At 37.7% G+C, this 25631-nt stretch overlaps 2 protein-coding genes across 4 annotated transcripts in view; both read right to left on the bottom strand.

Moving 5' to 3' along the window:
• acana (aggrecan a) overlaps positions 1 to 25631 on the bottom strand; it is a 904300-nt gene that overhangs the window by 302511 nt on the left and 576158 nt on the right. The gene's annotated exons all lie outside the window — the stretch shown is intronic.
• lingo1b (leucine rich repeat and Ig domain containing 1b) lies at positions 783 to 25478 on the bottom strand. 2 transcript variants are annotated; one of them, XM_005166467.6, is made up of 2 exons: positions 25161 to 25478; positions 783 to 3608 (listed from the first exon to the last, which is right to left on the bottom strand). In XM_005166467.6, the coding sequence occupies exons 1-2, from the start codon at positions 25170 to 25172 to the stop codon at positions 1755 to 1757; spliced, it is 1866 nt and encodes a 621-aa protein (XP_005166524.1). In that variant the 5' UTR covers positions 25173 to 25478; the 3' UTR covers positions 783 to 1754. The 2 variants fall into 2 exon arrangements, with proteins under 2 accessions (XP_005166524.1, NP_001004576.1); NM_001004576.1 differs by having other exon boundaries at positions 789 to 3611; positions 25161 to 25465.

Genomic DNA, 25631 nt, shown 5'->3' with positions numbered 1-25631 from the left:
ATGCCTGCCATTCGGTCTTATAATCCTGCACAAAGACATCTGTGAGCAAAATCCTCTTTTGTCTTTACTAAGAAAAAACGAAATTCCTTTGTTACTAGTTCTAAAGTGTAATTTTCAAATGATAAAAAACCTTTATCTCTGCTGTTAATGGTCAACTTGACATCTGAATTCATGGAAGAAAAAAGTAGCTCCTAATAAAAAAGTGTTTAAGACCCTATTTGAGTGTTTATACCACTCCGTTGTTTGTCCTTTTTATACACTTATGGTTTGAAACTTATACTGTGATGACCTATAGTATACGTATAGTCAGCAACCAATATACATTTGCTGAAGTTTTAATATGGAGCCATTTTTCACACATAAGAGTGTGCTATTGCATTCATGCAACAGTTTGATGGAACAAGCGTGTAAACCTTTGTGACATTGGGGATATAAGATTGCCACCCACACACTGCAGAGATTTCTTATTAATTCTCTTATAGAGTAATATGAAGTATGAAAATATGATTTTTAGGGTCAATAGCAATGCATTTTGAGTTAATTAAACTCTATACCTATAACCTTAGGTTGATTTAGCACCACATATCCTCTAACACTGTGATATTTTCCTTCGACTGTCACTGAAATGAGTATTTACAGAGAAAAGATGTTTTTCAGAAAATGCTGGGTTGTGTGAGAGTTTTAGTGGCACATTAGAGCAGCGTCTCAATAATTTTCCTTTGCACCTCACCGGCTCTTAAAGTTTAATTCACACAGCAGAGCAAAATAAATGAGTAAAGACATTGAAGTATAAAAGCTTGTCATTTTAATATGTTTTACAGCCATCCATTGTCCCGAAATCAGCACTGTAAGTGTTTCAAGGGTTGTAGAGCACATTTACCTAGCGAGCATCGCCCGCCTCTTGAGACTGGTAGAGAATGCATTATAGCATGGCAAATTGACGACATTTTGATGACTAAATCAATAAAATTGTAAACTTTTCACCAATGGGTGAATAAAACTGAGGAGATTTGTCAGATGGAATAGTAGTTTAGTGTGTGTACAACCACAGGTCCAATAATTTTGTCACATGTTCAGTAAAAGCGAATGGCTTTAAATTCAACGCTACATCTGGCTTTATGGTACTATGTAAGGTGTGAAAACTGAAATTGCACCATCAAACCATATTTAATGATTATTACTTGACCTTTGAGATATTAATGATTGTCAAGCCTAATCAATAAATCATCTTAAACAAATTGATCTCTTATAAAGAGTTGGTAATGGACATTTACAGTGATTTCATCTGACCTATACATTTGCATGTATCTAGATAGAGCACATGCACTCCAGTAGGCTCAACAACAACCCATAACCTCTGATTGGCTGCATTCAACCACTGTATTGCCCGATGTACATCGAAACTGTTATGTACAGAAAAAAGAGACAAGAGGACTAGTATAGACACATACTGGTCCTCTGGATTCTGGCATTCGCACAAATTTCAACAGGACTATGTTTTTCAACACTTACCCGAACGAATACACAGAATTTTGAAACCTTCAAATGACCTGTCTGCTTTCCCTTTGAGGACTCAATCCCTGTGTGATCTTTTTTATTTGTACAGTCTGTAAAAAAAATGTAAAAGGCTTTTGTCAGAACAATGTTCTTTTCACAATTCCATTGCAAGGATTACGCCCTCTTTCCTCCCTCAATGTAAGTCTGTTGTAAAGAACACCTATTCACGTAATGCACACACAATGGCGATTAGTCTTTTATATCATCTTCATACTGATCTTGTGAGATCCCTCATTCGGGCTGTTTTCTCCATCTACTTTCCGTGGCACATACTCAATCTCAATGTTTGGCTTGGCATTGCCTTTCCCTCGACTCCACAGGAACAAGAGCACCAGACAGAAGAGGACCACTCCCAGGAAAGAGATAAACCCCATGGTGGTAGCAATAATGAGGGTCTTCATATCAAAGGGGAAGGGATCCATCGCACCAGTCCCATTGGCACTGTTATCACTGGGCTGGTTCAAAATAAAGGCAAAGGTCTTATTGGGCTGATGGGGCCAGTTGGGAGAGTAGCTATGAACATGTAGGTGAGCCAAACGGGTGTCATTACCTCCTGCATTGACAGCAAAGCACGTGTACGTGCCATTGTCTTGTATTTGGGCATATCTAACCTCTAGGGTGCCATCCAGGGACACAGACAGCCGGCCGATGCTTTTAGTTGTGATGAATTGCTTTTTTGGAGACTGCCACATAATCATGGGAGTTGGGTCTCCATCTGCTTGGCAAGGGAATTGCACAGTGGTCCCCTCATCAACAAATCTATGAATGGCTTTGTGATCCCGAATCTTGGACTTCTGACAAGTGAAATAATTTGGTGGGAGAACATCCGGGAAGTCTTTAAACTCCTTACCCTGCAAAAACTCTGGCGTTTCGCAAGATGGCTGCTGGCGGTTGAAATTAAGTCTCCATCGGCGGCGAAAGACCCAGAGGAGACGACAGTCGCATGCCAGGGGGTTGTCATGAAGAGCTAGAGTCTCCAAGTTGCCCACCGAGTGAAAGGCAGATTCCTCTAAAGTGCTTAGACTATTGCTGGATACATTGAGAACCCGAAGGTAGTTGAGTCCTTTGAATGAATAGGGCTCAATGCTGACTAGCCGGCCCCCAACTAAGTGAAACGCCTGGAGCCTCAGCAAATTGTGCATTTTGTTGCCCTCCACAACCTCAATGGGATTGAAGGACAGGTTGAAAAAGCGGAGGTACACCAGGTGTTGAATGGCCACGTAAGGGACGGCAGTGAGATTGCAGTTTGTGATGCTCAAAGTTGTGATATTCAGCCCGTGCAGGGACTTTGCGGTCAAGGATTCTAAGAGAGGCCAGTTAGCTATCTCCAAGATTTTTAGTCGATAGAGCCTCCTAAAGGAAAAGTCTCGAATGACATTGACGTTGAGATGCCGCAGCTTAAGGGTCAGCAAGTTGTGAAGATGACTGAAGGCCTCTGTGGGCACAGAGGTCAGGTTGCATCTTTCCATTGTAAGCTGCTCCAGGCTGCTGAGGCCATGAAAGGCCCTGTGGGAAATGAACACCAGGTCATTATCCCCCACCTCCAGCTCTTTCAGGTTGTAGAGTTCTTGAAACATGTAGTCCAACAAAATGACAATTTTATTCTCACTAATGTCTAACCGAGTGAGGTTACTGAGGCCAGTGAAAACACCCAGCTGGATCAGCTTGAGATTATTGTTGCGTAGTCCCAGCGTTCGCAAGCCAAGGAGGTTGCTGAAGGCCCCTGGTTCAATGACGGAAATTATGTTCTCATTAAGCTGTAGATCCTCCAGTTGTGGGTAGTTGAGAAATTCCTCAGGGTTGATGGCTTTCAAGCGGTTCTTGCTGAGGTCTAACAGCCGCGTGTCAATGGGAATTCCCTCGGGGAGGGTGATCAGCTTTCGCCGATGGCACACGACCGAGCGCTCCTGGGCACTGCACTCGCATCGAGAGGGGCAGCCCGTGGCAGAGCCAGACAGCACAGTACCCAGCATCAGAATGAGAATGGGCTGCCAGCATGCCACCAGGTAGCTGTGCCCACTTGCCTCTCTGGCCACCATTTTGATGGTAACCTGCTGAGAAAAAAGGCAGAGAGAAAGGGTCACAATATGGACAGAATCATCCCATAAGACAGAAACAAGGCAATAGAACTGAGAGACAATCATTCTGCTCCTGTTCTTAAAATAGCAAGAGATGGTGCTGGAGAAAGTGCTGATGCTTGAAAAATGTAACAGACTACTGCACTGGAACATGCTGCGTTAAGGCAACTCAGAGCTTTGATTAATGATATAACAGAGGCATTAAAAGTAAAAGACTGTATGGGTAAAGAAAACAACCATAAACAACAATGCCCATAAAGAAGCACAGCCTCAGAAACATCTTTTTGAAAGATAAATGAACACATCTTGGATGAACTTGAAAATCTCTTTCTTTTCAATAACCAGTGACACTTTGTTTTTAAAATATTCTATTGAAATGTATCATGGCGTCAGTGTACTAGCTTAACTACATTTCTCAGAAGAATGGGTGTAGCATCTCTACTTTTTTAAACCAAAAAGCTTTTTTTGTAGCAAAGCATTTTTTTTAGTCAAGTAGCGCAGTAACGTCCACACAAGCTACATTTACCAATTGTAGATCAGTAAGTGACGGCACCAACATTTAAGAAGCTGTGAGGTCACTCTTGTATGCTTTCGACTACACCTCTGGAGCTGTAGTTAGAAACATAGTTCCTGGCTAAATTATATTCCCATTCATCCACCCTATGCACTGTTCATTTAGAATATTCTAACATTTAAAATTGGAATTATTTAAAAAAAAAAAATCTCTCTTAGGTGTAATTTGCTTTCAAAGTATTTTTACAGTTCAGTTTTAGTAATCTTCATTTTTACAATTGCGTTCCCATGACAGTGCACTTTGAAAACATTTTGAAAACAGCATAATTTTGAAGACAGCCATGGCTCATGACGAAAGCCATAGGTGACCTATTATTTAAAAAGATTAAAAGAAGAGATCAAAAAGAAGAGATTATGGTCCACTTTATTTTAAGTGGCCTTAACTAATATGTACTTACACAGGAATTAATAGTTCATAACAATGTACATATTGGGTAAATACATGTATTTACTGTGTACGTATGCTTGATTAAATACATGTATGTAATTACAACTGTAATTAACTTTTGTAATTACATTTGTAAATACACTGCTGACCATTCCTTATACCTTAACCCACCCTAAACCTACCTATACCACCAAACCTGTCCATAACCCAACCTCTATCCCAACTTAAAAGCACCACAAGTATTCTCAAATACATTATAAACACAGTAAGTACATTTTTTATTTTTTTTTGATGTACATAAGTACATAGTAGTTAAGGACACTTAATATAAAGTTGGACCGAGATTATAATATCTCATAGCTCATGTTAGCTTTTTTAAGTGATTTTATGTTTTAGAATAGAATATGTAATGTTCTCAATAATATTTGTAAAGGAAACACTTAATTTTATATAAGTAGTTTACTGGCTAACTACAAGGCTTAAGGGTTTAAAGCTAACGTATACTATGGTAATTACAATTAGTTCTGTATATATATATATATATATATATATATATATATATATATATATATATATATATATATATATATATATATATATAGCTGGTGTGTGGTGAGCGCACTGGCGCCGTTGTCCTGTAGCAGCCGTCACATCATCCAAGTGGATGCTGCACACTGGTGGTGGTGTGGAGAGACCCCCCCTCATGATTGTGAAGCGCTTTGGGTGTATCACCATACACAATAAATGCGCTATATAAATACACATTACATTACATTACATAACATAACTGTTTTAACAACTCATTTCTAATAACTGATTTATTTTCTCTTTGCCATGATGGCAGTAAATAATATTTGACTAGATATTCTTCAAGACACTTCTATACAGCTTAAAGTGACAATTAAAGGCTTACCTAGGTTAATTAGGTTAACTAGGCAGGTTAGGGTAATTAGGCAAGTTATTGTATAATGATGGTTTGTTCTTTTGACTATCAGAAAAAAATATAGCTTAAAGTGGCTAATAATTAAAAAAATTAAAAACTGCTTTCATTCTAGCCGAAATAAAACCAATAAGACTTTCTCTAGAAGAAGAAAAAAATATTATCAGACATACTGTGAAAATTTCCTTGCTCTGTTAAACATCATTTGGGAAATATTTAACAAATAAATAAATAAATAAATAAAAGGGGGCTAATAATTCTGACTTCAACTGTATATAATGCTTATTCCTAAATATTTCTCTTTACTATACATTACTGTGGTATTTTAAATGTGTAACACTTGGTTTAATTGGATTGTTTTGTTTTTGCTTCTACTATTTGTTTCTGATTAGTACAGCATATTATTTGCAGTAAATAAATGAACAGAACAATTTTGCCTCATATGTTTCATTGACAGTTTTATCGATCACTTAGATATGATTGACTTGGATTTCAGTTGCTTCGATTTAAAAATCTAAATTTCAAAAATAGCTTATTTTTTATTGCAATGAAATTAGCTTGGATGTAGCTAAGCTACTTTTGCGAAGTAGCTTTTAGCTTAGCTTGCTACATTTCCCAGAGGGTAGCTTTTAGTAGTTAAGTAGTTTATGTAGTTAAGCTACATGTTAAGTAGAGTATAGCTTAGTTTACAACATTTTATTCAAGTAGCTTGCCCAACACTACATGGCATTTTTCTGAAGAGAATTTGTTTTAACTAGATGCAAACACATGCTGTATTGTAAACTATTGTTAAAGGGATAATTCACACCAAAATGAAAATTATCCCACTGTTTACTGTTTTCTTCAAACCTCCATGAGTTCCCCTCTTCTGTTGAATACAAAATGAAATATTTTTAAGCAAACAGAAAACCTCTAACTAACTATTAACTACAGGTTTCCGTCTTTCTTTAATGATGACAATTTTCAGTTTTGGGTGAACTATCCCTTTAAATCTGGAAGCAAGGTAATATACAATATACAAGGTAATATGCATACTATATGCAAATAAGACGACATATTCACTGGCTTCCATTTTTATTTAAAGGTATTCATTTAAGTATTCTTATCATTTAAAACAATGTTTTGTATTTTTTTCCTTAAATTATCAAGTAAGACATTCTGTTCAGACTTATTTTTTGTTCCTTGTTTTAAAAAATCTATAAGTAAAAGAGATTTTCTGTTTAAGGGTCCAATAGATTGGAATAATTTACTTGCTAACATCCAGTTCATTGCATCATTTAAGGTGTTTATGCAAACTTTGCTGTCATATTTTACTTTGGACTGTACTTGTTTTTCCTGAGGAGGTTGTTGTTTATATGGTGATTTGATTCTCTGATCCGTAAATTTGTTTGTATTATTTACATGTAAGTATACTACTTCCTCTTTTGTTAATGTTTCTTATTTTTCTATTTTTTTGGGTGGGGGATGTTGTGCAATTTATCTTTTGTTTTTGTCTTCTTGTGTTATTATGTGATTTTGAATAATTCTGGGACCACCTTGAAAATGAGATGGTGAATCTTAAGGGGTTTACTCTCATGAATGAATGAATGAATCAGAAACATGAATCAACAATGAAAATGAAAGTAGTTACTAAAATTAATATGTGAATTTATTTTGCTTTAAAACCAAAGGCTTTGGAAGACAAAGCAAATAACAAACAGATTAAGCAAACTCAACCTCATAGCACTTTCAGTTTTAGTCACTTTTGAGAAAGAGACTTGTGAAGTATTCACATGAAGCAACTCTAGACACAGAGAACCTGTCAAAAGGACACACAAGTCGTGTTCCATCAGACACGAGGTTACTAATTGGACTAGTCAAATACAAATCATGTTAAATAGACAGGCCAGCTTTAATAATTTATTGGGTAAACTTTGAGTAGCTCTCATTTGCAAAGCAAGAGAAAATGACCTAGAAATAAGTACGTCTTGCGTCAATGAATGCAAATACATTTATGCAAGCTCAATGGATGCATTATGATATTATGCAGGTTCAACAGAGGAGTGGAAATGTATGTGTATATAGAAAAACTCTAATGTTCATTCAACGTGTGATGTAATATCTCAAGGACAGCTGTTACATGGGTTTTGTCACATGTTTTAATTAAAAAATAAATATATTTCCATGAAACCTACAAGACGCAGAAAGAATGAAGAATGTTTGCTGAGAGCAAAACACAACACAGCACCGTGAAGCAGCTCACAGAAGCCTATTTTGATCGAAATAAGACTGACGGAAAAAAAAAAAAATAGGGGGGTGAAAGAAAAGGCCTGCGTGCAGCCATCTGCCTAATGCAAAGATTTGCCGATTCCATCTCCGAGTGTCTTCAGGTGTGTCGGAAACGGACGAGATTCGTTTGAGTTCCGGTGTGAAATTAGGTGAGTAGTTTGAACGATAACAATTTGATATTAGTGCTCCTCAGCTAGATCAAAAGGGCCGTTATTGTCAAGGGTGCTTATCCCTCGTTTATCCATCGAGTGTGATCTGCATACAGTCGGGCCGCAGAGCGATCGGGGCACTGTGAGAGAATTACTACATCGATTAAACGACTCGTGTGGCATGAGAAGGTGTGAGGGTGAAGGTCATGACGTAAACAGAGCTGCCAAGAACGGGATGTTTTAATCACGCTGAATCTATCACCATTTTCCCCGGCTAAGCAGGCATCAAGCCTCAGGAGGCATAGCAGGGCTGTTTAAACTGTTATTATGTGTGACATCTCCTGCGATGCAAATTTCTGTCTTCCGAATATCTGCCAAACAACCACCTTTGACCTTTAACTATAATTGGGAGTATTAGTCTGAGGAGAGAACAGGCCAAAGGTGCTGCCTCATTAAAAAAAAGTATTGACAAATTTGCTTGGTAATTTTCAGCAAGCAAACAAAAGCAGATGGAAATAACTATAAGATTACAGCAGGTCTCTGTGGTGTGATCACAGTTTTCCTAATTAAACAAGGTTGCTGGTTCCAAAATTACAATTTTGCATTTTATTCACTGTTGTGGTGTCACACAGTACTCCCACAGGAAGAAACCGGTTGTGTGTATGGGCAGAAATGTCTACCTGTTTACCACTGATAAAAAGCGAACTGTAAACATTGGTGCTGCTATTTCTTGGCCTGCAGTTTGCAAATGCTTGCCAATGGGCGAATTGAAAATCATTATAGTTTAAATAAAAAGAAAGAGAAAAAAGAATAATAAACATTCGGCAGCACAAATATTCCCCCCAAAATATAATTGATATATTCCGAACGCAATTTCATCTCTGCTCCTAATCACTGTAACCTTTGTTTTAGCCCAAATGCTAAGGTATGCAAATGCTTTGAAACTAATTTGGCCTCGGTGGTCAACTGATGGCAATTGAAAAGCCACTACACAAAGTGTTGGATTTATTATCCAATTAAAAGATTAAATCATCGCTCAGGAAGGCCCCATTCTGTAAACATACAAATCAAAGTCTGTCAGGCGACTATGAATAATGTATGAAGAAGGGGAGAGAAAAAAAAAACTGCTTCTCTCTGTTGCACTGCCAGAATATTGCACTGACGGGGTAATTCTCAATAAAGTGAACTCACTCACATGGTCAATAGCTCATCTTATTAGTCAACACCCCCGCTTGAATTTCCATGAAGAGAATTGTGTCTTTAAAGGCAGATCTACCTCAGGGCACTTTAGTGTAACTAACCGGTCCTGGCATGCAATATACATTTTGACAAAAATGTGCTTTTCTTGACTGACTGATTTGAAGAAATGTACAGTAGTCATAGATGTGGGAAAAGAGAGTAGCATGCTTGTAATAGATTTTTTTGTTTGTTTGGAAATAGGCTCATATTACAAGTCATCTAGAGTTAAACAGCTGCGTTTTACCATTACATAACCCATTGAGTCAATCTCTGGGTCTGACTGGAGCACTTTTAGCTTAGCTTAGCATAGATCATTGAATCGGATTAGACCAGGACTCGACATTAACTTTTTTGATCACCAGCCACTGTGGCTAGTAGTTTTTCGACATTACTAGACACTCACCATTTTTTACTAGCCACAGTTTTGTTCCTTGGGAAATTATATTTTTTATGCATAAATTGATTTTGAATGCTAAAATAACTTGATTTAAGTTTTGCATTATGTCCACATGACTTCATTTCACAGTTTTGTGTGCTGTGTATGACTTTGCTCAATGAGCATAAGCAAATCGGAAGTGGTTTGATGTTGTTGCATTGCAATTAATTATTATTTCACATGTCTGTTCAGGGCTCAACATTCAGGATGTACCAAATTTTCCTCTGCAGGCCACACCAAAAAAAAAATAATAATAATAATTTAAAAATGTCAAAAACTAGCAACAAATATATTATAGTTTGCACTTTTTATTCAACACTTAAAAAAATTCAGTTGAATAACATTTTACAATAAATATTGTCATGTATTTAAAACTATGCACAGTCCTGGCTAAAGGCTTAGGATCACTAATTAACTACCAAGTACACAAATGGGAAGTTAATCTAAGTTAATCTTAAAGCAATGTTTCTGTAAAGGATGACAATTAACTTAGCAACAATGAAAGGATGATCACATGCACACAGTTAACATAAGGCCCATAATAATCTGTTCAAAGAATGTTTAAAGAAAAAGCTACTGCTGCTTACATAAAAAAACACTCTTGAAAGAGGTGCATAAGCATCCCTTTTTTCCAGTCTATTTTAAAGAGAACCGATCGCAAAATGGTTGCTTCACGCAAGGAAACAGGAGTGCATATGCTAATTAACACACGCGTATCACATCACCTATGCACCTGTGTCTCATCCTGATCCTCTTTTTATTCTGTATTCACCTGCTTTTTTTTGCTCATGTTAACACAGTTGTTTTTGTCTATCATGCTGCTTCTCATTTGAGGGCCATCTTTCATTGTCGAACTTTGCTTTTAAGAAAACTACAAATATTTTCAACCAGCCAAAGTGGCTAGTGGGAGTGTCTGGCTGTTTCTCAAGCTGTGTCTGAAACCGCCTACTACTCTGTAGGTACTGCATTTGAATTTAAATGTACTACTCGACTGTTAGAAAAGTGAGTTGTATACAGTAGGAATGTCAGCAGTATAAATGGAACTCGAATGTAATACATCTGCCATTTTGTCATTATCATGTGTACTATCCTCATCAGTTGCGTCGCTTCACTACCATTCAGGAAATCTCTCGCGGGGCATCATGTTGCGTCCATCCGATGCGCACTTCAGAATCTCGCTGGAAGTAGCAGGTCATCAGGGTACTTCTCGAATACTGTTTTTTTTTTTTTTTTTTTTTTGAGTTTTATGAATATGCACAAACAGTACTAATTGGCTCGTTTACTGTTTTTAGTGCACCATATAGTATGGAAGTATGCAATTTCGGACACAGCCTCAATGTGTGTTTTTCTGTGATCTTGCGTCCTTGTGAAATGTCATCATCAACTGTCAAAGTTGAGTTCCAAAACTCAAGACCGCAAGAATGAAGGATGCGTGAAAGTTCCCAGATGTGTTCTTACATTCATATGTTGCATCATCCAAGTGGATGTTGCACACTGGTGGTGGTGTGGAGAGACCCTCTCATGATTGTGAAGCGCTTTGGATGTAAGGCCATACACAATAAATGCGCTATATAAATACACATTACATATTGCATTCTTGATATCGATGCAGACCTAAGTACTGAACTTGCTCGAAGTCCCAGACGTCATTGAAAAAAGGAGGTGGGAAGAGCAGCATTTTATATAGATTTTTTTTTAAAGTTCAAAGATAAAACTTATTTATCTCAGGAGTTTCCCTAAATGAAATGGTGAAAGTAAACCATAGAAAATCTTAATAAATGCATAAACACATTAAGGTCGTTTATTTGCTAAAAATTTTATTAAAATCTGTTTTATTTGTTTTGTGCAAAATATATTTGTAAGGGTTTTGTGCAAGTCATAGAAAAGTGGAAAAAAAAACACAATCAATCGTTGTACAAATGCTGTAATTTTTAAATAATTTTCCATTCAAAACGCATGAAGGTCACATGACCATCAGGAAGAACGCAGCATCTCATTTCTCACAGGACTCGTTCTCTGTTCTCACGAGTACATTCTTTGAGGTGATCTGGCAAAACCTGGTGGTCTTCACAAGAAAGCAAGTCCGTTCTCTGTGTCTTGAAATTGAGAAACAGCTTCTGTCTAAGATGCCACAGCTGAAATAAATCCAAATTTGGTGGGTTGGCGGGTGTTAATCTCAAGCCCTAGATTAGATCATTAAAATTTCACTCAAATAGTTCAAAAAAAGAGTTGATTTGATTATTTGCCTAAAGCTTGACTCTTTTGTAGTTGTACAATAAATATAAATATATATATATATAAAAAAATAAAGAGTAGCATTTTGTTAAAGTCAAATCAGGCCCGTAACAAGACTATATCTGCTGTCATAAATGTCTGTTCACTTAAGAGGTCAATGAAATATGCAGTTCTTTCCATTAAAAGCCCGAAATGTTGCGCATGCATCAACATCCCCGTTTTAGAAGCGCACTAAGCATTCTCTTTGTTTAATAATTACTACCCAACATTCATCCACACGACAGGCTGCATGCCGTTTAAAGTGGGTTGCGCTCCTAAGATCTCTGTGGTGGAAATTACATTTTCTCCTCTGTTCTTTTCCCTCAGTAACACGGGAAGGTCATACCCATTCAACCCTGCCCACGAGCTTGGAGGGAAGAAATAAAGTGTCAACCGTAAGTTTATTTTAACATAGTGCTCCTCTGAGAGAGGGACCCTCAAATGTAATGCCCTATTTTGCCATATTGCAACAGCCGCTGTAACTCATATTCAACACGGCACGGGTTTGAACAGGAGCAATCCAGACTCAATCAGTGAATGAAATATGAGCAAGCTAATTGACAAGTTTGTATCCGGTTCGTACTCAGAGGGGTCTGTAGTCCTGCTTTTCAATTATCTGTTGTCAGCGGGTGGGAGGAATCAGCGAGGCTTCTTTTTCACAAGGTGTCTGCCGCCTGATGCCTTCTTCCTCAACTAATGGAGGACTAGATCTCTTTTAGATTACTGCACCTTCCCAAAGCTCATGGAGTTAATAAGTGTTGCGCTTCAAAGATTTGTCCTCTTCTTCGCTATTTGTTACTTTCAGGGCTATCTGTCAAGCTAGAGGGCAAAATCAATTCTGCCTCCAACGTTGGAAAACCAAGCTATTTATCTGTTTAAGCTAGAGACCCTCACAGAGAAATTAATGTTTAAGGTTGAATCTCTTAGCAAATATGAGGATTTACCTTTGCCAAAAAAATAGTTTTTCATGGATGTTTTGTTTCAGCGTGAATTACACAGACCGAACCCAGCCCGTCACAGCGATATCAAGATTCATCGTCCTCTGAAACCACAGAGGACGACTATCAGTTAAATTGATTTTATATTTTCATGTTACACCGCTCATGTGTTTGAGTGCTCACTGGATGATATTCTGTCTCTCCCACTCATGTACAAATGTAATTCAACCCAAAGGTCCATCTTCCTGCTCGCTCTCTCTCTCCCACTCCGTCCCCTCCGTTTCATCCTGGCGATAACCTTGAGAGAAAAAATATCACGCTGGACCATCTATATACGCAGTCTGCTTATTTTCTCTCCCTGTTCACCATAGTAGTCCTGACCTTGGCGGTGAGTCTCGGCTTGACCAAACAAGACAAATAAGCAAAGCTTGGGAGTGACCCACTTGCACATTCCTTTACCTCTGTTTACTTGGGTTTTACACTCTTTAAAAAAAAAGGTTTTGAAAAGAGAATCAATGCCATAAAAGAACCCCCAAAAGAACCTTGCAGTGAGCAACACATTTTCTTAGTGTAAAGAACATTGTGAGAATCTAAAGAAGCATTTTCCATTTGTATTTAGGGGTATGAAGTGCATCCTAATGATTGATAACAAATGTCATATTCAAACATATAAAGCAGGCAAGGTTAACCTTACACAAACATTACGAATCCCTCATCACTTAAATTAAGGTTATAATTAGACTCACATGAAATCTGCGCACACAGAAATCCACAGATTTCTGTAGATTTTCAGTTCATCATTGAGTCTATTTATTTACTTGTGTAAATGTGTGTAAATTTATATTTATTCAGTTTTTTTATTTATAATTTCAGTAATATTATTCACTAATATAAAAAAAACTATTTGATTTGTTTACAACACAGTTTTTAAAGTCATATTTTCCGTCTTTAAGTATATTATCAGGGTTTCTGCAGGGTCTTAAAATGTCTTAAAATGTCATAAAAATCCAAATTTTAGGCCTAAAAAGTTTTACATTTACTGAAATACTGTGTTGTAGGTCTTAAATCTTTTTTAAACAGGTCCCAATTTTCCTTAGTTCATCTATTGCTACCCAACCTAGCCAAGACCCATACAATCACCAACAATCTCTCTCAACAAAACTTTAATCTTTTTATTTAAAAAGGTAATTTTTTATATCTATTTATCATAATGGTTAAATTATTTTCCCTAACATTTGTTTAAAAGTTCTTCATGTATTTACTGCTGAGGACACCAAGCTGGTCAGATTGTTGTCCATAGATTTGGTTTATTATAGTTTTTAAAACATTTGTTCATTTTTTTTTTTATTATTTTATTTTAAAGAAAGTTTATGTTCTGAAAAAAAAGTGTATAAATACAAGAAGAGCTCGCTTTTTTTGCACAAAATGTTAAATATTTAGCTCAGAAATAAAATATTTTAATTGTTTATTATTAATGTATTATTGTATTATAAAATGTATTAAATAATAATATTTTTTGATATCAAATATAATCTTTTTCATCTGGGTCATTTGGAAAATTCTTTAGCTTTAACCTCTTTATGAATCTAAAATTTCATTCATAATGGTCTTAAAATGTCTTAAAAATCTTCAATTGAACTCCTGCAGAAACCCTGATAATAATAGAGACTTGCTTTGTTTACCAAATAAGTTAATCGAATTGGATTTGCATTGTAAACAATAAATAAAAGCTTAAAATATATTACTTTCTTATTTCATATATTAAGTTTTAAGTTACAATACTTCCAAAATCATTCCACCCAAATCTGCAGATTCTATACAAAATGCTGCGCAGAAATATAAAAACGTACACTGATTCTGTCTGGCCTGATCATAATTAAATAATATAAAGTTAAATACAGATTTAAATTCATGACAGGAAATACTGCTTTTAAAATCAAACCACTGCAAAGCTATGAAACACTGGCATCAACAGAAAATTTGTTTTTTAAGTTTATATATGGTGGCACGGTGGTTAGCACAATCGCCTTACAGCAAGAAGGTTACTGTTTTGTGTCCCGACTGGACCAGTTAGCATTTCTGTGTGGAGTTTGCATGATCTCCCCGTGTTCATGTGGGTTTCTTCCAGGTTTCCCCTCAGTCTAAAGACATGTGCTATAAGTGAATTGTGTAAACAAAATTGGCTGTAGTGTGTGAGAGTATGAATGTGAGAGTGTAGGGGTGTTACTGGGTTGTGGCTGGAAGGGTATCCGCTGTGTAAAATGTATGCCAGAGTAATTGGCGATTCATCCCACTGTGGTGACCTCTGATTTTAAAAGGGACTTTTATAACTTTAATAAAACTATAGTATACACAAACACAAGCAGGAACAAAACATTTATTGAATAACCATTTGTGCAATTCTGCATCCTAAATTCCTCAAATACTGTGTCTCAGATCAGTGTGTGTGTGTTACATACTGTATTAGGCCCCACATTTGTATAATGACATGAGTATGACACAGGTATTACTAGGAGAAGGTGACTCATAAGGATATTACTTCGTGTTCCCATTTTCCAAAAAGCCTATAAATCATTCAGAATGATTTTTTGTAAGGAGTAGGATTACTGTACGTGTAGAGTTGGTATTGGGCGAAAAAAAATACAATTTGTACAATATAAAAACCATTATGCCTATATGTCACCACAATTAAAAAATAAATTGTGTGTGTGTTAGTGTGACTCTACTAAGTGACCTTTAAATGCCAGGATGCCTCATACACAACAGCAAAGCAACACATTAATATGTATTACATAACATATTTAGGTGTTATGCCACAGCCATATCACCCTGCAGCTCAAGACCAGTTACTCACTGAAGCTAAGCAGGGCTGAGCCTGGTCAGTACCTGGATGGGAGACCACATGGGAAGACTAGGTTGCTGTTGGAAGAGGTGTTAGTGAGGCCAGCAGGGGACGCTCAACCTGTGGTCTGGGCGAGTCCTAATACCCCAGTAAAGTGAAGGGGATGCTATACTGTCAGTGAGAGCCACCTTTCAGATGAAACGTTAAACTGAGGTTGTGACTCTCTGTGATCATTAAAAATCCCATGGCACTTGTAGTAAAGAGTACGTTCTTACAGATGACTGGTCGGGTTTTTTTGCATTTCTGTCGGTTTTGGATAGTTTTTGGGCTGGAATCAGTCAGATACATCTGGCAATACTGGCCGTCGCATCATCCAAATGGATGCTGCACATTAGCGGTGGTGTGGAGAGACCCCCCCCCACCTTCATATTTGTTAAGCGCTTTGGGTGTATGGCCATACATGATAAATGCACTAAATAAATACACATTAAATTACATTATTATTAACATTTTCAAACTGTAATAGTAGTGATTTTTTGTTCTTTGTAAATTTAACAGATTAATGACATTTATTTTGTAATTTAATTGATGTAATGAGAAAACATGTAAATAGTCAGTCTCCATGTACATCAAACACAGTCCTGTTGAGGCAAATGAGTGCTACAGTCAAGGTTTTAAATTACCATTTAGATAATAATGAAACAACACATTTTACATAGTAATTAATAACTCATTTTGATCTCTAGAGAGTTATGCCTACTTTGGAGGAGACAAAAAAAAATATTGACAATAAACAGCAGGGGCTTTGCGCTTTCTATTAACATAGCAGTATATCAAAGAAAGAGGCATTTGTTAATGGCGAGGTTATTCATCATTGTGTAATTTTGAGAAGAAAGTATTATTTATTGTACCATAGTGAGTGAAACTGATTAAACTATGCGACTAAGGTCGCCGCCTTAGAGCATGAAATGACTTTAGAAAGTTTATTTGAGGTGAAATTAAAATTCATGATTCATAAATCATAAAAAGTCCAAGCTGCAATCACATTTATTCTCATATGAGATGCTGAAAAACAAACAAGGAAATGAGAAACAAGACAGAAACTGTGAAAAACATTTTGAGGAAGTAATGATTTTGCTTAATTTTGCTTTGATTTTTATTTTTAAAAATCAAGAATGATTAAATAATGATTCATTTGTGCTGGCGAATGACACCACTAAGCATAATGTTTTCTAATAGGCACAAAAGTCTAATAGAAAGCTACTGTGAGTCAAAAAAAAAATAAAGGGAATATACAGTGCAGCAACTAATTGGCTATACTGGCCTGAGGGAGTTCATTTTGTTCCTTCTTGCAATCTATTTATTCATCATCCCTTTCCTTCTGCCTGTCGCTCTCTCTTTTCCTCCCTCTCTGGCATCCCCGATCACACTGCACACATTTCACAGTTCGAAGCAAATCAGTGGTTAACAGCTATCTAAATATTCCCAATACATAAATAGTTATCTGCTAAATTGCGGGTAATTGGTTGTCTGCACTCATCCAGTCTGCTTGACAAATGGCACGGGTGACCCATTTGCTCCGTGTCTGTAATATTCAATTCATTTGTACTCTGATCATTTAAAACTTTTATGTAAAGAAATGTTTTATGGATACAGTTGTGACAGCTGGAGTCTACTAGAATCATTGTGCGACTGGTGGAGAGCAAACAACTTTATTCTTTAAAACATTTTCACTTATCTGCTGAGCTGATTAGCATTTGATTCAAAGTGGAGTGATATATATATATATATATATATATATATATATATATATATATATATATATATATATATATATATATATATATATACATACACATACACACACACACACACAATTGAAGTTATTAGCCCTACTGGGATTTTTTATTTATTTATTTCCCAATGATGTTTAACAGAGCAAGGAATTTTTCACAGTAATTCCTATAATATTTTTTTCTTCACGAGAAAGTCTTATTTGTTTTATTACGGCTAGAATAAAAGCAGTTTTTAATTTTTGATGAACCATTTTAAGGTCAATATTATAGCCCTCTTAAGCAATGTATATTTTGATTGTCACAACAAACCACTGTTAAAAAATGTAAATGTCACTTTAAGCTGAATATTAGTATCTTAAAAAATATCTAATAAAATATTATGGATTGTCATCATGGTAAAGATAAAAGAAATCAGTTATTAGAAATTTTTTATGAATCCTATTATGTGTAGAAATATTCTTTCTGGTTTAAAAATCCATTGGTCTTTTATCCCCAAATATGTATTTATGTGTATAAAGTGCACAGGGTTAACACAGGGTTAATCTTACACTCAGCACTATCATCCAAATCCTTCATCGCATAAATTAGGCTTATAATCAATTCATTTTAATGCACAGCCGCCACTAAGTCAGACATTAGCACCTCTTTTTACTTGACATTGCTCTAAAGTTAAGGAAAAATCACAATTCTTCCCCTTAGCCCTTCCCCCTACTCCTACCCCTCGTTTTGCACGTTCACGTTAAGGGGTAGGGGTGTCCCAATTATCTTTAGCTTAAAAGCAGGGAAAGGCTAGATACCCCTTCGAAAAAGAGATTTTCCACGACCACACTCGAAACCCAGGCATGAGAAAATTTCGCAGATTACATCATCTACATCGGCAGCACATGGAAGTCAGGAGATGCACATAATAGTATTCTTTGTCATTATTATGAATTTTTACAACAAACAAGCATATGTTTTAACACATTCATAATGACGTTTGTGTTTTATCATTATCTTAAAAAAAAAAAAAAAACGCTAAAATAAATAAAGCTAAATTTCGATATCTACAATATATAACAATAACTCCTGAATAGCAGTCCCACAACATTCTGTGACTCGATGACACTCGAATACCCTGTCAGAAAAGTCTAGTGGCAGAGAATGATCTTTTTACAGTGTCTGCTATAATGTTAATGTTGTTTTTTGTGTTTACATAGATGAATATGGCCAATGTGTAAATGCACAGTAGAGTTAAGTACTTATTGGCACATTATATCATTATGATAACTTGATATCGTTGCCTTCAGTGTTTTCCTGAAGATAAATACCAAAAAACTGCGCAACTGGATTAACTACAGCAGTCGCCATCATCGATCTCATTTGGAGCAAGAGATCACAATGACATATGATGACGTGTGCAGGTGTTGTAGTGCTGTCCCATTTCTAAGGGGTACATATTGTATTGTAACCCTTCCCCTTGACACTCTATTCCAATGGCCAAGAGGAAGGGTTAAGGGTACAAAAATAGAATTGGGATTAGGCCAAAATGCAGATTTAAAACTATAACAAGAAATACCTTATCAAAATTAAATCTTTGTCAACGCTATGACTGGAAATCTGTTAACTGTTGTACTGACTAGCACCTAATTCAAAGCGCAGTGAAAATGAGATTCTTCGTTTACAATGATTTCTGGATGCTAGGTCGCTGAAAAAAAGTGCTAAGACTGCTCGAGTTGTGAGTGGCAAATCAAGTTGCTACCATTCATCACAACATAAGCAGGTGTCTTTATCGGTATTTACAACAGCAGTTAATCAGTGAGGACCTGAGCCAAATCAATAATCAGCCCCGCTTGCCCCATACATTTGTCTTCTTCCTACCCCACACAAACAACTTTGTATACCAAATCAGCTTGGGTTTTAAGCCTACGGATGCAGCATTCAAAGCAGAGACGTATCTTCCAACTGTTTGCTTCCATTTGACTCCACTCTTTTGATCTTGTTTTTTTGATGACAGTAAGATTTAGATCAAAGCCCATGGTTTGGAAAGCTACATTCCACTAAAGGAAAAACTAACATGAACCTTGATGTCGAAACACAAGAAACTCTAGACTTATTGAAGCAAAAATGTCAAGCACTGCTCTGAAATTTATACCATTCAAACAAAAGGTATGACTAAACCGTCAAAGTGGGACTCTTGCATGGAGAGGATTATTATATGGACACTATATGGAATTGAGAGTAGCATTCTGAAATTAGACTATGTAGAGTGTCTTTTATAATGTGAATACACATTCCTCAAGATTTCTCTTCAGAACTTGCTAATCTTGTACGGTAAAAGTATTTTTTAATTCCAGTGAAAATGAAAAGCACCATAAAACAAGTGATCCAGACCCTACTCTGAGATGACTGGTGGCCTGGAAGTTTCGTGCAATCATAAATTGAGTGAACGGCATGAATGTTTCAATTCCAAGCATGGTTGAGATTGAAATTAGTTACGACCTGTCACCCAAATATTGGTCTTCTGACTAACTGCCGATGGAGCAATATGTGATGGTTGCAGTTAAATAAGCATCCTTCAAAGACTGGAAATGAAACAGATGCACTGTGTTTCTGTCTCTTGCTACTAACAATAAAACACATCCGTTCCTTGTGAGCATGGCCATAACCATGTCTCCAAGAAAAAGAATAATGAAGTAAATTCTAGGACAATAATTTTAGCTGGGAAGTAATCAAGTAGTATTTTGCGCACAGTTCATTTGTATGCTTAATACGATGAAAACAAAACTCAGCACATTCACAACTACACTCTTAAAAATAAAGGCTCTTTAATGACACCAATAATTCCACACTCCTAAACATAAAGACTCCAGAAAGAACCAAACAGGAATTTTTTCACAGTTGTTGTTTTAGAATAGGGGCGGCGCGGTGGTACAGTGAGTAGTGATGTCACCTCACAGCAAGAAGGTCACTGGTTCGAGCCTCGGCTGGGCCAGTTGGCATTTCAGTGTGGAGTTTGCATGTTCTCCAGGGGTTTTCTCCGGGTGCTCCGGTTTCCCCCTCAGTCCAAAGACTTTTAGGTGAAGAGGTATAGGTGAATTGGATAGGCTAAATTGTCCGTAGTGTATGAGTGTGAATGAATGTATATGGATGTTTCCCAGTGATGGGTTGCAGCTGGAAGGGCATCCTCTCCGTAAAACATGTGCTGGATAAGTTGGCGGTTCATTTCGCTGTGGTGACTTCTGATGAATAAAGGGACTAAGTTTAAAAGAATATATAGTTGGAATGAATGAATGAATGTTGTATAATGACCTTTATTTTTGGTTTGCCTTTTAATTAAAGATTATTTAAGCCTTACTATTATTGTTAAGAACTTAAAAAAGACAATCTGAAGAACCTTTAACATCCATTAAAACTTTACAGTAAGGGAAAGAAATTTCTTTAGATGGGTGTCAAAAACAGCCCTGCAGAGTTTAGCTCCAACCATTTAAACACACCTGATCCAGCTAGTTACATCCTTCAGGCTTGTTTGAAGGCTCTAGGAAAGTGTGTTGGTGCAGGGTTTGAACAGATCTCTGCAGGGCTGCTGAGCTTTACACCTTTGATCCAAAGAACCTTTTTCCACTATAAAGAACCTTTTGTGGAATAAAATGTTTCCATGAATGTAAAGGGTTCTTTGTGGATCTATTGATGCCAATTGTGGATTTAACTTGCTACAATGAAAAAAAAAAAAAAGGTTTCGAAAATGTTCATTCATTTTGTTTCGACTTTATCCTTTTATTAATCTTCAGGGGTCGCCACAGCGGAAAGAACCACTAATTTATCCAGCATATGTTTTACGTAGAGGATGCCCTTCCAGCTGCAACCCAACACTGGGAAACACTCATACACTCTTGCATTCACACTCATAAAGTACGGCCAATTTAGTTGATTCAATTCACCTATAGCACATGTCTTTAGACTGTGGGGAAAACCGGAGCACCAGAAAGAAATCCACCCGAACACGGGGAGAGAATGCAAACTCCACACAGAAATGCCAATGGACCAAGCCAGGGCTTGAACCACTGTCCTTCTTGCAGTGAGGCAATCGTGCTTTCCACTATTGCAATTATTTGAAGAGTGTATTCTACATTGATCGTGTAAATTTGATCATATTTTTCATTTTAAAACTAATTTTGAGAAAAAATGGTCAGTAGTTTGTATATTATTGTTGGTGGTTTAATATTTTTATACTAAAATTGCTGTCAGAAATGATATGCTTTACTACTTCAGTTTCATCTCACATTCTTTTAAATGATCTCCATTTTTACTCGGCTTCTGTAAACAATGTTGCACAAACCGCACTTTGTGCACTTATTCTTATTTATTTTTATTTGAGTTTATCTTATTGTATGTCATTCTTCTCAATTTGTATAGTAGTGTGTAGCCCTGTGTTAACTTCTTAATTTATGTTGATATGTTGTTTGCATGGGAAGTTTGGCCAGAGGAGAAATGGTCGTCGCCAATTGAGCCTGGTTTCTCTCAAGGGTTTTTTTCCTTCACTTTTGTCAATTGGTGAAGTTTGTTCCTTGTCGCTGTCGCCACTGTCTTGTTTGGTTAGGACTTTTGGAGCTGCACATCCATGGATTTGCTCTTCAGTGTTTGGACTTTAACAAGTGAAATTTAAACCACACTGAACTAAACTGAACTTCAACTCTGAAAACTGGACTGACACAGTTTCAATTTACTAGAACTTCTATGTTAAGCTGCTTTGACACAATTTACATTGTAAAAGCGCTATAAAAATAAAGATTAATGAACTAAACTGATGTAGCACCTTAGTCCTGGAGGAACATTGTTTCATTTCACTGTGTACTGCACTGTATATTGTTGAAATGACAATAAAAGCCATCTTGACTTGACTTGAAATAGTAAACCCCACCTACTTTAAGCTGATTGGCCATCAATTTGACATTTATGCGAGCTGTTAGACAGCTGAGGCAAAATAAATTTTGTCACGTCAACAACGGAATGCTGTAACAAAGTGAAGCAGAGCAGCACAAGTATTCCCAAAAGGACAATCTGGCCATTTCTAATTATTGAGAGGGACTCAAAGTCTATAGTGGATTGTGCCCTGTATCACACATGTGCCCACCCATCCGCCTGCTGAAACGTTATATAGGTTATTTCAGCTCATGCTCTATCTATATTTGCAAAGCTACTGCTGCTGTCAGGTTCTTGTCATGGCGCAAAGTCTAATTGGGCCCGGTCCCATGTCAATCCTCCCCTTAGCTTTCCGGCAACGGTTAATAATAATTCCATAAAGTGTTTTTCATTCCTCATTAATGCTCTCGAGATTCACTTTAAAATCACCGCTACCAGCAGGCAAAGCTGGTAATTACTCCAAGCACTCTTCCTCTTTTAAACACAGGGCTCTTTGTTTTGGGTTTAATTGAAACAAAAGACGAGTGAAAATGTGGATTGAATATAGGACGACCGTAATCCCAAAAGCAATCTAGCTCTAGCCGAGCTCCTTGGAGTTCTTTATCAACAGTTCTATTAGGAAGGGGCTTATCTCGCAAAATTAGCCACGGGATAATCACTCTCGAGCTTCCTGAATTATGCTAGCATTGTTCCTCTGACCAGCACTCCATCCGAGGCTAATAATTTGATTACTCTGCCTGATACAATCGATGATATCTTCCTCTCACCTTTCACAAGGCGCAAATTTAGCCATCAGCTGCCCCCCAGATGATCAATAGAGATATGAAGACAACTTCTCCCAAACGACAGATAGCACTGCTTCAAGCTGATGAACGGCATTTTTATTCGCATGCCTTAGAAACGGGCTGGCATGAAAGTGAGGCTTGGGCCCGGTCTCATATTTTTGACTTTTTACATAAAGCTGTTATGATTAAATTTTAATGGGAGAGTCTGCTGCAGTGAAGCGACTCTGTGACCTTCTGAATACATTTGTGGGAGGCTGGAGTGAGTGTGCGCTGTCTGATATGCCACTCGGTCGCCTCTCACAGCAGCCCCTCGCTCTTTCCCGCTATGTACAGCCGATTTCAATAGTCCCTCATTTTGTGTGACAGAAACGAGCCGCTGCGCTGATGGCGTCCGACTCTCACATCCTTCCACAATGAGGACAAACGCACACCCGGTCTGTGTATCTATGCCACCGTGGCCGAAAGCAGGCCCTCACTGAGTGCCTAAAAAAGCGTACCAAAAAGATTGAATAGGAAAGCAGCGAGGGATTTGGTGGGCTCGCAATCGGAAAGGATCTGAATTTCAATGATTTGGGGGATTTGGCCCCTTTTTTCTGCCTGAGCTGCATCATTCGCAAGAGCTGTGAAAACACGAGGACTGACAGGCACAGGCTCTAATCTATGTGTGAATGCTCGGCACAAGAGCGTGAGGCGATGCAGTTCTCCTGTAGCACTGCCTTATCTTGTTTCATCTGCTGTTTGTTATCAGACTGCAGCATTATCATAATGGCTATTACCACCAGCTGAGAATCTGCTCAATGGGAAGATTGCCTTTTAACACAATCGCCAGCGCACTGGAACATATCTCAACGTATAGGCTGTTATATTTGTACCGCCGTTCAGTGCTGGATTGTTTTGGCCTGGATTTCTCCGCTGGCAACTACAGCATCTTCAGAATGTGGCCAGGATACTGTTGCCATACAGTTGTTTCATGTTCCAGTCTTCCTACCCAACACAAGCCTATATGCATATTGCAGATTTACTGTGTTTTGATGGAAAACCCTGTGAAATAAATCAGCAGAAGGACTTTTTTTGTGCATCGCACATGGCGTGTTGAATCTGAATCGGCTCACACCTCATTTTTGGCCTGTGTCTGATCATGAATTATATAAAAAAATGACCCTCATATTTATAGACTTTTATTGATGCACATTTATGTAATAAGCTATGGATAAAGCGATCTGACAGCTGTAAAGGATGTAGAAATGAGAACACTGAGATAGCATGAATCTTTGATGTATCCAGTAAGACTCCTCTTAATGTATTTTTGACAGCCAGCCAAGATTAAGAAATGAAGTGTAATATTGTTATTCCTTTAAACGCCACATTAGCTGCGGAGGAAGTTGCTTCCAAGCAGTAAAACAGGGAGAGAGGAAAAAGAGAGCAAGAAACAGAAAAGGCAGAGCAAGAGAGAGAGAGAGAGAGAGAGAGAGAAGAGAGGAAAAGAGGCTCAATAATGAGGACTGTGAATTAAAGACTCAAACACATCGAAAGCAATACATTATTTTCCTCCATAATGCGTCCTGCAAAGGAAAGAGCCTTGAGCAATAAACCATAACCACAGCAGCAAAAATACATTCAAAAGTCTTGCATACATTCCCTACAGACAACACGTATCATAACCTGGCCACTGAGAAATACTCAGAATATGAGGGGGGTGAGATTTTTTTAGAAACATGGTGCAGGTGAAAATATGTATGAATTCTCACATGGCCAGTTATTCATTTGTAGCAAATGACCCCCACCCTGTGCAATGACAATCCACAGTAATATGTCCCGTGTCCGGTTCAAAAGCATTATTCAGCATCTTTCTCTTCCGAGCCTGTGCCCTATCCCTCTCAAGCACATTTCCCCCGTGAAAATCCAAGTCTCGTCTCCCCCCCTTCTCTTTAGCCCTTTGCAGGATCTCAGAGTTCTCAAAATGCTTATCTGGCACTGAATGCAAACTGCTCTTACCAGAAACGTCATGCGGTGGAGTCTAAATTTGGCAATTCCATTCTGCCGGAGTGCAGCTTAGATCCGAATCGCTCCAGAGTGGCAGGGTGGCACACAGGAGGCCTTTGAAGAATTTCATGAGTGAGTGGAAAAACAAAAACGGCACACAAATCCTCCACGCAGACTAGGGGTCCAGGAAATTCGGAGAGTGTGGAGCACGAGCAGCTACAGTCCACAGAATACATGAGAGTCTGTCCCAGATGCAGGCATGCATGTAAACAGGAGTGCACCCGCTCACATACATGCCATACCCAGCAGAGCGAGAGCCGGAGCGCGAGTGAGGGAAGAAAGATGGAGAGGGAGGAGTCGGCACTGAGCAAGGTGGAGGGAGGAGCTGTGGCGCATTGAGATGGAGAGATGGAGGAGACGGAGGGAGTGAGGGAGGGGGGGGGGGAGCTTAAGACTGGCAGGCAGAGAGGGATAAGGAGTGAG

The sequence above is a fragment of the Danio rerio genome, chromosome 7 (genome assembly GCF_049306965.1).
Source record: "Danio rerio strain Tuebingen ecotype United States chromosome 7, GRCz12tu, whole genome shotgun sequence".
NCBI classification, from domain to species: Eukaryota; Metazoa; Chordata; class Actinopteri; order Cypriniformes; family Danionidae; genus Danio; species Danio rerio.
Note: the sequence above shows the minus strand (reverse complement) of the source record. Positions and strands in the feature narration are given on the sequence as shown.